Source organism: Carassius auratus, chromosome 22 (assembly GCF_003368295.1).
Source record: "Carassius auratus strain Wakin chromosome 22, ASM336829v1, whole genome shotgun sequence".
Classification (NCBI taxonomy): domain Eukaryota; kingdom Metazoa; phylum Chordata; class Actinopteri; order Cypriniformes; family Cyprinidae; genus Carassius; species Carassius auratus.
Genome location: NC_039264.1, coordinates 30,587,604 through 30,601,901, shown reverse-complemented (window position 1 = coordinate 30,601,901; position 14,298 = coordinate 30,587,604). Strand labels below are relative to the sequence as shown.

At 37.0% G+C, this 14,298-nt stretch overlaps 1 protein-coding gene and 1 long non-coding RNA gene across 2 annotated transcripts in view; both read right to left on the bottom strand.

Annotated features, from left to right (window-relative positions):
* Window positions 1–3,130: 3,130 nt before the first annotated feature.
* On the bottom strand, window positions 3,131–9,260 carry LOC113040354 (uncharacterized). Its single transcript, XR_003275188.1, has 2 exons — window positions 9,203–9,260; window positions 3,131–3,268 (listed from the first exon to the last, which is right to left on the bottom strand). It is a non-coding gene; the product is annotated as an uncharacterized LOC113040354 (long non-coding RNA).
* Window positions 9,261–9,662: 402 nt separating this feature from the next.
* LOC113040575 (uncharacterized) overlaps window positions 9,663–14,298 on the bottom strand; it is a 42,846-nt gene continuing 38,210 nt past the window's right edge. The window contains 3 exon segments of the mRNA XM_026198878.1: window positions 9,663–9,681; window positions 10,051–10,449; window positions 10,451–10,541. Coding sequence (XP_026054663.1) covers window positions 9,663–9,681; window positions 10,051–10,449; window positions 10,451–10,541 — 509 coding nt within the window.

The following is a 14,298-nucleotide window of genomic DNA, read 5'->3' as shown; positions in this document are numbered from 1 at the left end:
AAAGTTTGTTTGTCAAACCAAGAGCAAAATCATCGCGTGTTGATGATTATGTTTTAATGTAATCGTTGTTTGACATGAGTCACTGAACTCATTTACAGTCTTTTCTCAAAGTAAAACTTCCATATTGTTTGTCACAGCTTTGATTCCACAATGAAAAAAATCTGTATTTTCTATACATTTTGTAGGTATCTCAAGTGATTCTGATTTTCTTTTATTGAAGAATTTTAATTTTAGGCACACACAGATAACAATAATCAGTGTATGAATCTCAACAACGGTGACAAACAACATATTCAGATAAACAGATCTACTCTGAACATCACAAAACTAGATACAAAAAATGAACATAAAAACAGCAAAAATGAAATATAGTTATTATAAAAAGTAAAAAAGACAGTTCAGCTCATAATTTATTCATGCCGCAATGCATGATGGGAGCCATGGATGAGTTTTTATTGGCTACAACATGCTTTTTTGATGGTCACCGTTGTTGTGATGCTCACGCTGATTCCTGATGTCTGTGTGTCTAAACAAAAGATTTCTTTTTTACGTAAAACTAACTATTAAAAACATGTCATACTATGTCAGAAATGCTGGGTTGCTTTTCTTTTTCACTTAATTTATGTATGCAGTAAAGAAACCTAAACTCAGGCATTCAGGTCACTCTATAACAAATAGCTCAAACCACAATCAATAGCACACATGATTGCCTCTGCTGTGGTCTGTCTGTATGATATAATTCAGTCACAGCCACATAAAATCTAAGGGTCAAGATCCCAACTAAAGCAAACATTGACCACTTTAATGGTGATACACAAATTGTGATTTTCTCGGTTGGTGATTCTGCTTGTTAACATCAGGTGTCTTCAATAATGGTTCATCATAACTCAATTAACTTCTTAATTATCTCATTAACTTCAACTCTGCTTCAGTGTTACTTTTAACACTGCTTTAGTGTTTATATGAGTCCACACTCAAGAGTGTTAAATTAACACTGGGGATTTTGCTGTGCATGTGCTGAAGTTGAGTAACAAAAATGGCAAAGCCAACAGAGATCTCACAAAAGCTATAGAGAAGCTATAAAGAATAAATAACTGTATTACTTTATTACTTAGTCTAAGGCTATATGAAAATTTCCAAGAAATTGAAAGTTCCTAGAGACACAGCCCTCAGCCTTATTTCTTAGATTAAAGTGTGTTGTACCAGAAAACCTTTGAGGGTGTTGAAGAAAAACCACAATGTTATAAAATGTTTAATCAGAGCAATTGAGAAAAACCTGCAATGTTCAGCTAAAGACTTGCAAGATGACCCGATGAAAGGAGGAAAACCATTTCAATGCAGTGTGTAAGACAAACACTACACAAGTGCGGCCTTCATGTTGAGACTTGCAGAATACCACTCTTGATCAAGAATAACAAAAGGCCAACTTGAACTTTCTAATATTTGTGTAGCTCTTTGGAGCTCTGGAAGAATGTTTTATGGAGCGATGTGACCAAACTGGAACTTTTTGGACCCATGGATCAGCGGTATGTCTGCTGCAAAAGAGTCAAAGCTCATAAGCAGAAGAACACCATCTCCATTTACATTTAAATATTCAGCAGACACTTTTATCCAAAGCCTGGAGAGAACAAGAGCTTGGACAAGAAGTACGTTGGGGCTTGCTCTGACAGGAAGGGTCTAATCCTCCTAGGTTTCTGGCTGTCCTGGAAAGAGTTATGGCTGACGAACCCATCTGCAGAGAGAAGTTGTGATGAAAAGATGGATTATGGGGTTCCTTTACTGTAGCAGGAAGTGGAAACCATGACATTATGAAGGACATCAATGATTCTTTGAAGTATCAGGCCATTTTGACAAGAATTGTGATGCTTTTGGTGCAAAGACTGAAGCTCATGATCAATGGACTTTCCTGCAGGACAGTCATCCCAAAGTACATCATCCAAATCTACTTCTGCTTGGTTCAGGGCCTGTTCAGTCTCCAATTAGAATTTCATCATGATTCATCAATGTTACGCTCTAAGAATCACTCAAAAGTGTATTAACAAACATTATCTAATAATGATGCCTTTGTTGAGTTATTTTCATAAAATTTTATTCTCCGCAGCACAATTTCTTGCAGGTCAAGGGGGTTGAATAATTTTGATTGCAACTGTATTATAACCTTCTTCAGTGATACTGCAGTCTGAAAGTCTTCAGAAAGACTAAATAAATAAATAAAAACAAAAACATTTATTACACCATTAGGATATTAACATTTCCCATCATCTCCGAAAAAAATAAATCTGTTTTTCAATATTTTATAAATATATATACACCAGCACACCAATTTCACATTACTGACCCATTCCTTGTGACACATCACCCGTTTACAGACCAGCTGGAAGTTTACATTGATTCATGTTTAGATTAACCAAATTCAGACCTGAGTATCTGTAGTGTCTGTGAATTTCTCAGCAGAATGGAGATTTCTGTCACTCCAGAGTCTCCTAGTTTATTCTCACTCAGATCCAGCTCCGTCAGATTTGAATGTTTTAAATTTAGAGCTGCAGTCAGAACATGGCAACCTCCTTCTGTGATACAGTTGTTCTTCAGACTGCATAAAGAGAAAACACTTCAGTTTTAATCTTAATATTTACCAGTATGTTTTAACTGAAATTTGACAAATACTGGTGATGATGATGATGATGATGGCGGCAACTCATTCAGTCAGCAATCTCTTATACAAGACACACAAAAATCACCCAGCAGCAAGAATTTAAAAATGTCCTTGTAACATTGAAATAATATAGGTTAATGTGTTGAGTTTACAGTGTTTATACCGAAATAGAGCAGCAATCTAATTAATTTCGTTTAAGTACAAGTTGGTAGATCCCAGACTTTGCATGAGACTGTTCTTACGCACTCATTACACACACACCTGTGCATATGCACGGTTGATAAATGAGGTCAGTGGAAGTTAGAGTTCATGCTGGAATTAAAGCCTGCAAATTTCACTGAGCTGAAGCAGTTCTGTCCTCAATTATGTGGCAAATTATCTAGGTCCATGTTAACAGATAGATCAAAACACTAACAAAACACTAATGATTGTCACAAAACTTACCTCAGTATCTCTAGTTTGCAATTTATATCCTTTAGTCCAGTGCAGAGCAGCTTCACTCCTGAATCCTGCAGATTATTATTGTTCATGTTCAGCTCTTTCAGATTGGTATCTGATCCAAGAACTGAAGCCAGAGCTGGGCAGCTTTTGTCAGTTAAGCCACAATCATTTAGCCTAAAAGAGAAATAAATCAAATCACAGGGTTCGATACATGAGATACATTTGTTAAATACAAAAAAAAAAAATAATAATAATAATACCAATTTTTGTTTTATATTAACAGAAGATACCCTGCATATATTAGAATTGTATGGATTCAAATTTCCTACATAAAAAAACTAGCATTCTTGAATAAAACTTAATAAAATATTTAAATTAATAATAGGCTTAAATCATTAATGGCAATTAGTTATATATTTAAAAGTGCTGCTTTATCTTGATGTGTTTCTTGAGGTGCACTGTAAAAAAATTCTTGTTGTTTTTACAAAAACTTTTTGGAAGCTGTGGTTGCCAGAATAATTTTGTAAAAATACAGAAAACTGTAAACACATTTACGTCAAAAACTGTTAATTTTACAATATAAAGCTGTAATTTACAAACAAGAAAATGTAAATATAAACCAGTAAATTCAACAACACACAAAATTAAATCTGTTTTGTACCTTATAAATACTGACAACCACCATAATAATAAAGATTGTACTGTATAAGAGAAAGCCACATGAAGTATCAAAGCTCATCACAAGTAGCTTCACCACAAGCAGAAGTATATATTAACATATAGAAGGTGCACATTTATGGAAACACAAAACACCATCATGGTAACACACGTGATACTTAAATAATGCAAAAAACTTTCATTAAGCAACAGAAGATGTAACATAACGCTCAAATGTACATAACTGATAACAATAACTATTTAAAAACATGATTATTTAAACAAAATACTTTCAAACGTGGAGTGTCACGCAGGGAATTCTGGGAATATCAGTTTACAGTTTTAGACTGTAAATTATACATTGATTTGTTCTTTTTTTACTTCTAAAAGCTGTATAATTAACAGAATTTTACTGTAAATTTACATTAAATGCTTTGTTAGATCTTTTACAGTTTTTCCCTGTATATAGTACGGGAACTTACTGTTAACCTATTATCAGTTTTTTTTCGTAGCGTTTTTACAAAATTTTACAGTTAAAATTACACTTATTTTTTACAGTGTGGAGATGTGGAGGTTAATAATTTATGCTATTTTTTTATATATATATATTTTTTTTTTGAGGTAATGCAAGAGTACATCTTTAAAGCAGTGCTTTAAGAAGTTGAACTGCATATAGTTTTTGAGTTTTTATTTTTCTGATGAGGTCAGCTGGGTCACTTTCTGCATGCACTTTAGTTAGTAAAAATAAGGATGAAGGGATCGTAGAAATTTATCTGGTTACTGACACTGGTCCATCCGACCCTAGGGGGCAGGGCTGATGGCTGCCGGAGGGGACAACGCTTTGGTTTCTCCGCTCTCTCCGTGCCAATTCTCCAATCCACTCCCTGCCATTTGGGCGGCGGGAAGGTCTGGGCTGGCCTGTTGGTGTTGCAGGGACCCGGAGCATTTTGTGGACAGGTGTCCAGTGATGGAGGTTGGAACGATGATCTGGGCCCCGGATTTCCCACAGGCCACCCCTGGTCAGGCAGGAGAGTACCAAATACCCGTGAGTATCAAGGGGGTGTAAGGACGAAAGAACCTGAGATACTTTGACCTCCTGAGAAACAGACAATACAAACATACACGGGCATCTTCGAGACACCCCACAGAGTGGAGGAGCAGGAGACCTCCTCCCCTTCTGGCCATTTGTTTCATTTTAAATCCCTTCACCCATTCTTCCTTCTACTCAGTCTGCTCAAAATGACAGTACGGACATGATACACGAAAATGTCAATGCAAGTGAACTAACATTCATGTATAGTATCATTGGAAATGTCTCAGTGCAACTGGTACGATGGTCTCTATCTTACAAAAGTAGATTAGAAGATGATACAGATCTGAAGAGTCAAGAGAGATCTTGATTACTGTCATGGGAGTGCCCTTTCCTAGGGTCCTCCATGTAAATTACCCCCTCCCACATAGCAAAGGTCTTCTGGCCCAGATCCGGGCCACACATGACTTCTCTCTTGGCCCAAGTACCACAAAGAATGACGGCCCGGAAGTGGCCCAGAACTGGATTAAAGATTCGGGCCACACATGGGCCATAACCGGCCCGAATATGAGCCAGTTAATCAGCCTTAGCTGGCCCTTAAGTAAACCAGAATCCCCGAATCTGAGCCACACCTAAGCCTTATATAGCCCAGACCCAACCCAGACAGCAAGCAGTGTCAGCCCAGATCCAGCCCGAATGGATTTCACACAGGCCAGATGTGGGCCGGATACAAACACTATATTGAAAAAAACACTATATTGCTGTCTGGGAATTTTAATATTTCATATTATTACCTTGTATATTACTATGGTCGCAATTATACATTTTGTGACATGCTTTAATGTACACACAATCTACACTGAAAAAAAAAAAACAATAAGGAAATTTACTATAATTTGGAAATTATAAATCTACGTAACTAAGTTAAGTAAAAAAAAAAAAAAAACACAAAAAATAAAAAAACAATAGGTACATGTAACTTGACCTGTTAAATTGTATTGAGTAAATTTAAATTAAATTAGACAAAAGAAATTGCACTGTAAAACCTGACAAGTAACTTAGAGTAAACAGATTGCCTCGTTTTAAACAATGTAAGTTTTAAAACTTTGCATTTAAGTAATTAAGTGATTAACTAAGTGCTGATTGAGAATTAGTGATGAACAGCTGCTGTTAACAAACAGAATCACTGAAGAAAAGAGAAACACAAGAACTACTACAACTGACTTCAGACACAGACTTAGATGAAATCAACTGAAATAAAATACATGAAATCTCTCAAGATCTGATTAAACAACCCCACAAACAGCATCACCAGCTCCACTTATTAATAACCAGACTGACTTTATTTCTGTCAGACGTCTACAGAAGATCTTATTGAGAATGAACTAAGGTTTAGATGTTGATTTATTGTTTCATTTGAAGTAACCATGTTAGAGATCAGTGTTTGCTTTAGTTGGGCTCTTGACCCTTGATTTCTGTCTTAGTCTTTTCTCTGGCTGTTATAACCGTGTGTTTCTAAAACACATTTGTTGTAACTCAAAAGCCCAGAAGAAATATCATTAGGTGTTCACCTGTACCTAGGTGTAGGTTGTTATGTTTTATAGCTGTGGTGATAATTATCAGTTATTGATCTGGACAGAGTCTAATCTCTGATGAAATAGATTTTGTGTAATTAGTTGAAATGATTATAGTAAAAATGATTCTAAGTGCCAGTGGTTCGATGATCTTTAGTTAATATAAAAAGGACTTTCCAAACACTTTTTACACATACATTTATATTTTATGGCATGAATTGGTCAAACACAGGCATAAATAATCAGAATATGAACCTCTACAATGGTGACAAAAAAACACACACTGCAGTGCATGCTGGGTACTATTGTAGTACAAAACTCATCCATGGCTCCCAGCATGCTCTGCAGCATTTTTTTTTTACGGTCACCATTGTTGAGGTTCATATGCTGATTATTTATGTCTGTGTGTGACTTCTTAACAACATAGAAGACCAAACTGTTTGGAAAATCCTTTATAATATCTGTTTATCACAGAACTATTGGCTCTGAAACACTTTTACTATAATCAATCTAAATAAAGAACACCTGTTTCATCAGACATTAGACAACGTACACCTCAATAATTGATGATTATCATCACCAATATAAAGTATAAGGTACAGGTTTACACCGGATTATATTACTTCTAGGCTTCTGAGTTACAACAAATATGTTTTAGAAACACACGGTTATAACAGCCAGAGAAAAGACAGAAGTCAAGGGTCAGGAGCACAACTAAAGCAAACACTGATCTCTAACATGGTTACTTCAAATGAAATAATAAATCAACATCTATACCTTAGTTCATTCTCAATAAGATCTTCTGTAGACGTCTGACAGAAATAAAGTCAGTCTGGTTATTAATAAGTGCAGCTGCTGATGCTGTTTGTGGGGTTGTTTAATCAGATCTTGAGAGATTTCATGTATTTTATTTCAGTTGATTTCATCTAAGTCTGTGTCTGAATTCAGTTGTAGTAGTTCTTGTGTTTCTCTTTTCTTCAGTGATTCTGTTTGTTAACAGCAGCTGTTCATCACTAATTCTCAATCAGCACTTAGTTAATCACTTAATTACTTAAATGCAAAGTTTTAAAACTTACATTGTTTAAAACGAGGCAATCTGTTTATTTTAAGTTACTTGTCAGGTTTTACAGTGCAATTTCTTTTGTCTAATTTAATTTAAATTTACTCAATACAATTTAACAGGTCAAGTTACATGTACTTATTGTTTTTTTATTTTTGTGTTTTTTTTTTTACTTAACTTAGTTACGTAGATTTATAATTTCCAAATGTGTGTAATTTACTTGAAAAATGCTTGTGCAAAAACTTGCCAAATAAAAATTAAGGAAATTTCCTTATTGTTTTTGTTTTTTTCAGTGTAGATTGTGTGTACATTAAAGCATGTCACAAAATGTATAATTGCGATCATAGTAATATACAAGGTAATAATATGAAATATTAAAATTCCCAGACAGCAATATAGTGTTTTTTTCAATATAGTGTTTGTATCCGGCCCACATCTGGCCTGTGTGAAATCCATTCGGGCTGGATCTGGGCTGACACTGCTTGCTGTCTGGGTTGGGTCTGGGCTATATAAGGCTCAGGTGTGGCTCAGATTCGGGGATTCTGGTTTACTTAAGGGCCAGCTAAGGCTGATTAACTGGCTGATATTCGGGCCGGTTATGGCCCATGTGTGGCCCGAATCTTTAATCCAGTTCTGGGCCACTTCCGGGCCGTCATTCTTTGTGGTACTTGGGCCAAGGGAGAAGTCATGTGTGGCCCGGATCTGGGCCAGAAGACCTTTGCTATGTGGGCTGTTCCCATTGAGTTGTAAAACCACGCAGGCTTGGGACCTGAGTTAATGCAAATTCCAATTGTAAGTTCCTGTCTCCGTCTCGGGGGATGTTTGTCTTGGTCTGAGGTATTTAAACGATTGCAGCAAGAGGATCAGGGCGATTTCTGTAGCCAGAAAGCCCGTAGTGTGTTGTGTGTCTCTTCACTTCATAATATGTATTTTCTAAGGTCAGGTATGCATATTTTACTTGTAGATTAATCTTTGAGAATTTGATGTTTTGTATTGATATGATTTGATGTGTTTTCAATTGGATATGTAATTGGCAAAATACATATCAACCTGACTGTTAATAAATTGTTACATTTTGATTCTATTCTGTCTTACTCTGTAATTATTGACTAGTAGATTATGTTGTATCCTTGTTAGCAACATGGGCACCCGAAAGAACGAGTTAATATAAAAATAAAGAGTTAACTAGAATAATCAAATGTCAGAATAATATTAATTAAACAGGCATACAACCAATTTGCATTTCAACCTAAATTCGAGATCATAAGAAAATGGAGTCAGATTAAATGATAAAATGGAGTCAGATTTGTGTTTAACTTAAATTTAATAACTCTACGCACTGAAAGACAGAACATGCAGGAAAGCTTCATCCAGCACCGGATATCTTCCTTGGGCCGAGTGCCTGGACCTTACAGGGGGTACATATCTTTTAGGTAAAGCACTTTGAATTACCATTGTGTACGAAATGTGCTATATAAATAAACTCGCCTTGCCTTGAAAATCACTGTTTATTTTATTTGTATCTAATACAATATTTTATTTGTATCTCCATTGTATTTATTTGTGCTGTTGTTTGTAGTTAGAATATTCTTATTTTCGTTACTTTCATTTGAAAGTATAGTTTTTCATAAACATAGCACATACCGAACTGTACTGAAACCATGACCCTAAACCCATGATACAATCCGTACCATGAAAAAGTTGAATGTTTCACCCCTAGTATCAAGGTAGATTAATGCAATTTTAGGATGAGAACAAAACATGACAAAATATCTGAAATAACTTACAGAGCTCTTTTGCAGGTTTTGATGACTGCTGATAATCTAATGAGACACTCATCTGATTTCTTGAATTTCTGAAGTTCAAACTCCTCCAGCTCCTCCTCTGATGTCAACAACACAAAGACCAAAGCAGACCACTGGGCAGGTGAAAGATCAGCAGATGAGAGACTTCCTTTGCTAAAGTGGGTCTGAATGTCTTTCACCAGAGTTTGGTCGTTCAGTTCATTCAGACAGTAGAACAGATTGATGGATCTCTCTGAAGACAGATTCTAATTTCTGCTTGATGTACTGAACTATTTCCTTTTTGCTCTGGTCATTGTCTTCTTCATGTGACAACAGACCCTGTAAGAGTCCCTGATTGGACTGGTGTGACAGACCAAGGAGGAATCGAAGAAAAAGATCCAGGTGTCCGTTATCACTCTCTAGTGCCTTGTCCACTGCAGTCTTGAGCAAATCAATCATGGTTTCACTTTTGTTTTCCTGTTCTGTAGAGTCATGATCAAACACATATTTCTTGTTGATATCTAGAAAAAGATTTGCATAAAGGGCTGCAATAAACTCCTGAATGCTCAAGTGAACGAAGCAGTACATGGTTCCAAGAGTGATCCCTGTTTCCTCCTTAAAGATCTAGGTACACATGCCACATACACTGATGCCTTATAGACGTCAATACCACAGGCTTCCAGATCTGTGTCATAGAAGATCACATTGTTTCTTTCCAGCTGATCAAATGCCAGTTTCCCCAGTGAAAAGATGGCATCTTTATCCCAGGAAACATCTGGTGTATATTCTCCATCATACTTGCGTTTGCTCTGCTCGATCTGAAATCTGAGAAAGTGTGTGTACATTTGTACATTTGTACATTTCTTCTTCTGAGGTTCAGTCCTTCTGCCTCTGGGAAAAACTGAGTTATACGTTCCATCAAACTTAGTTTTTCTTGCTCCTTTAAGTTCATCTCTCTAAATGGAAGAGGAAATATGAAGCTGATATCTTGATTTTCTTTTCCTTCGGCCCAATCCAGAACAAACTTCTGCACAGAGACTGATTTCCCAATGCCAGCAACTCCTTTTGTCAGTACAGTTCTAATCTGCTTGTCTTGTTCAGGTGCTTCAAACAAATGTTTGCTCTCAACCTGTAACTCATGTGATTCATGACGTCTGGAAGCAACTTCAGTCTGCCTCACCTCATGTTCAGTATTGACCTGTTCACTACAACCGTGAGTGATATAGAGATCTGTGTAGATGTTCTTCAGACGTTTAGTCTCCTTGCTTTGCAATTCCTTCAAACACACATTGATACTTCTTCTTTAGGCTACACTTTAGCTGATGAATGAAGATCAGCTCATCTAAACGCAGGAATAAAATACAGATTGTTTAGTCTCTGGTAGGGCTGGGCGATATATCGAACGATATGATCATGCGCATCTAATCAGTAAAGCTGCTTCCGTGATCACCGCTAAAATCTCCATCACCTGCTTATAATTGGAGTGGCATTTAATAGACAGAGCCGTAGATCGCTGACAAGCCACGCCATATCGCGTTCATTACCGCAGGCGATAATGAACACGATATGGCGTGGCTTGTCAGCGATCTACGGCTTTGTCTATCAGAGGTGGGACTTTCAAGTCACAAGCAAGTCTTCAAGTCATATTCAAGTCCTCAAAGGGTTAAAGCTAAAGAGATAATTAAGTGACTAATTAAATGATGATTGTGCATTAGTGATGAACACCTGCTGTCAACAATCAACATCACTGAAGTAAAGAGAAACACAAGAACTACAACTGAATTTAGCCACAGCCTTCAACTGAAAAAAAAAACACTATGTCACCATAATTGTGGTCAAGGCTTGCTTTAAGTAGTGTCTTTACCCTTTTACTAATTCAAACCAATTTGATTCAAAACGATTGCAATATTGTTTTCGCAACAAACATGTATGCATTGTTGAGTCAAACCTTGCAGTAACAGATGATCTTATGCTTTTTCTGCTTATAACTCATGATGACTGAACATCATGAAATTGTGTTTATCTTTGGATAGTAGACTGACACTCAGCTATTACTGAACTGAAGTAAAAATAATCACAATGCTTCAATGTTGAAAAACACAAAAGGAGACAATCAGTTCAGGTTTTTAGACAAACACACTTATCACACGATCCTCAACAGTGGTGACAATTTTTCATACTGCAGTGCATGACGGGAGTTTTTACCCAGCATGCAACATTTTGTTGATTGTCACCACTGTTGAGAGTCATATGCTGGTTCTTGATGTCTGTGTGTGTCTGTAGAGTATAGTTTTTCAAATTTTGTATGCACTTAGTAGATTTAAAATCCACTTACTTTAATTTTTTTTCCATAGTGTAGTTTTACTGGGTTGATTATGTCACAGTGTGACAAATGGCATGTGGAACTTATTCCCGCTGAAGCAGTATTCCCGGGGGAACGCTTTGAGTTTAACCCTGTTCCCAGGCCTGTGTGTGCGTTTGTTGCTGTGACAACCCCAAATGATGGATTGGCAACAGGTGTGGGGGATTTACTCAGAGTTTGCGTGAGGCCTCATCAACAGTGGAGAGGATAAAAAGCAGGAGAGAGAGGTGGTGCGTGTGGTTTTTCTTCCTTGTGAAAAGTCGTTTTATTGGGTGGTAATAGTTACTGGAGGACGGGTGAATGAAGAGGACAGTGTTGCTTGATGAGGGATTCGAGAACAACAGCAGGAGAGCGAATTACCCTGTTTGCATTGGAGAGGAGCTGAGTAACTGAGAACTGAGTCTTGTAATTGCACACGTTTGACACTGAATTGGATGTGGTTTGGAGTGTTTGGATCACGATCATAAATATCACTGAGTGGATTGTATTGATTCATTACCGATCTCTTACCTCTCCCTCCTCTATAAATGGTGATGTGAACTCTGCCTGTGACTGTGAAGAAAAACATCTCAGAACATCCTCAGTGGCAGTGAGGATTGCGCCCTCCCCCTTCCCTTCGGACAGAAACCCGAATGTGAGTGCTGGCTTTAAATTGCACGTCGTGAAGTGAGTTTGCAGTGGCTAAAATTGATGTTTTCCCCCACAATATATGTTTGAAGTGGAATTGTCGTGTGTGTGTGTAAGCTACATTCCTGTTTGCCATGCACTCTCTATGTGTCATGAGGGCTGACTGTCAATAGTAAGAGTCCTGCGACACTGATTTGTTCCAACTGTCTGGATGTTGAGGATTTATCATCTGGGATGTGAATTAACCCCTCTGTTGTGCTAATAGGAGAAGAGATGCCCTGTTGAAATATTTACTATCTGCTTCAGAAAAGCTCTGTGCAACCTGTTGACTTCGAGTCTGCTGTATCCCTGCCATTCAACTGTATGGTGAGAGGTGTTCGCTCCTTCCAATACATGTGAATTGTATACTTGCCTGAAACATCCATTCCGTCTGTCTCAGAAGCAGCCCCATTCAGCCTGTTGACTTCGAGTCTGCTGTATCCCTGCCATTCAACTGTATGGTGAGAGGTGTTCGCTCCTTCCAATACATGTGAATTGTATACTTGCCTGAAACATCCATTCTGTCTGTCTCAGAATAGGGCTGCACGATTAATCGCATGCGATTGTCATGCGTGTCTCATCAGTAAAGATGGTTCTGTGATTAGCGGTAAATGTCCATCAGCTGCTTTCAAATGGAGCCGCACTTAATATACAGAGCCGTAGATCGCTGACAAGCTGTGCAATATCGCGTTCATAACCGCATGCGATTAATCTGCGATTATGAACGTGATATTGCACAGCTTGTCAGTGAATTACGGCTTCCCATCACACTAGATGTGGACTGACATTGTTCAGAAGTCAGATGTTGGTTGAAAGTGAAAACCCAACCTCCGTTTGGTGTCAAACTCTAGCGTAAATACTCCAAAAACATGACAATCTTCACTTATTATAAACAAGATTTATTTCTGTCATAAATGTAAAAAAGTTCTTATTGAGATTAACAGAGATGTTGATGGTTTATTGAAAATTATAGTTTAGTTTGATGTCACCATTATGCTGATCAGTACTTAGGAAGTATGAGTCTTTTCAGTGTTAAGCGTTCATTTAGCTGCTGTAATTATATCTGTTACAGCAAAAACAGTGACAAAACCATGTCATTAGGTAATGTTGGTTACTGGCTGATATTAAAAATGTCTTAATGTAACAATCTGATCAACTGATTTTACCAGGAGTCTATTCTACGCTATTAATTTAATATTAATGACTATAACAGCTGTGTTGTAATACACAGGATCCTGACAATTTATGTCATTTTATTTTCATCTGATCTTTTTAAACTACATTGTTTTAGAATCACTTCGAACCTTAGGATGCTTAGACATACAGAGACCTCAATAATTAGTGTAAGAATCTCAACAATGGTGACATGCTTCATGCCGCAATGCATTCTGGGTGCCATGGATGAGTTTTGCATGATGTACCCAGAATACATTGCAGCATAAAGCATGTCACCATTGTTGAGATTCATACACTGAATCTTGATGTTTGTGTGACAAAGCAAAGTATTTTTTTTTTTAAATCCTTGAAATTATCTGCTTTAAATTCAGCTGGGTGTCAGGTTGTTGACCCATTGAGTCACTTTAATAAATAATACTTAACTAACACCACACAGTAGCTTGGGTGAAAACAGGTAATCAGACATATCAATCATCAGCAAGCAAACAGCACCATTGAACCACATGTTCTCTTGCTGTTTTAGCCACAATAAAGATGACAGCAGCTAAAAAACAACACCGTCAAGTCAAGTGTCAAATTGCACAACTAAAGCCAACACTTACCAGCATTATGGTGACATCAAACCAAGCTATTACTTTTAAACAGACATCAACATCCACATCTAAACATCCACTTAAATCTGAATTAGAATGTTAGGGAATAATGTTCTAATAATGTTACTGATAAACATTTGTAGAATGTTTTTAGAGAACGTTATCCTATCTTTTGAGAGAATGTTCTGGGAACAAAAATAAAACTACCCGCTAAAAACATTGTTAGAACAATCCATGGCAATGTTCTTAGAACATTTTAGAACAAAGAAAATTCTAGCTGGGAAGTGCCGCTCCATTTGAAA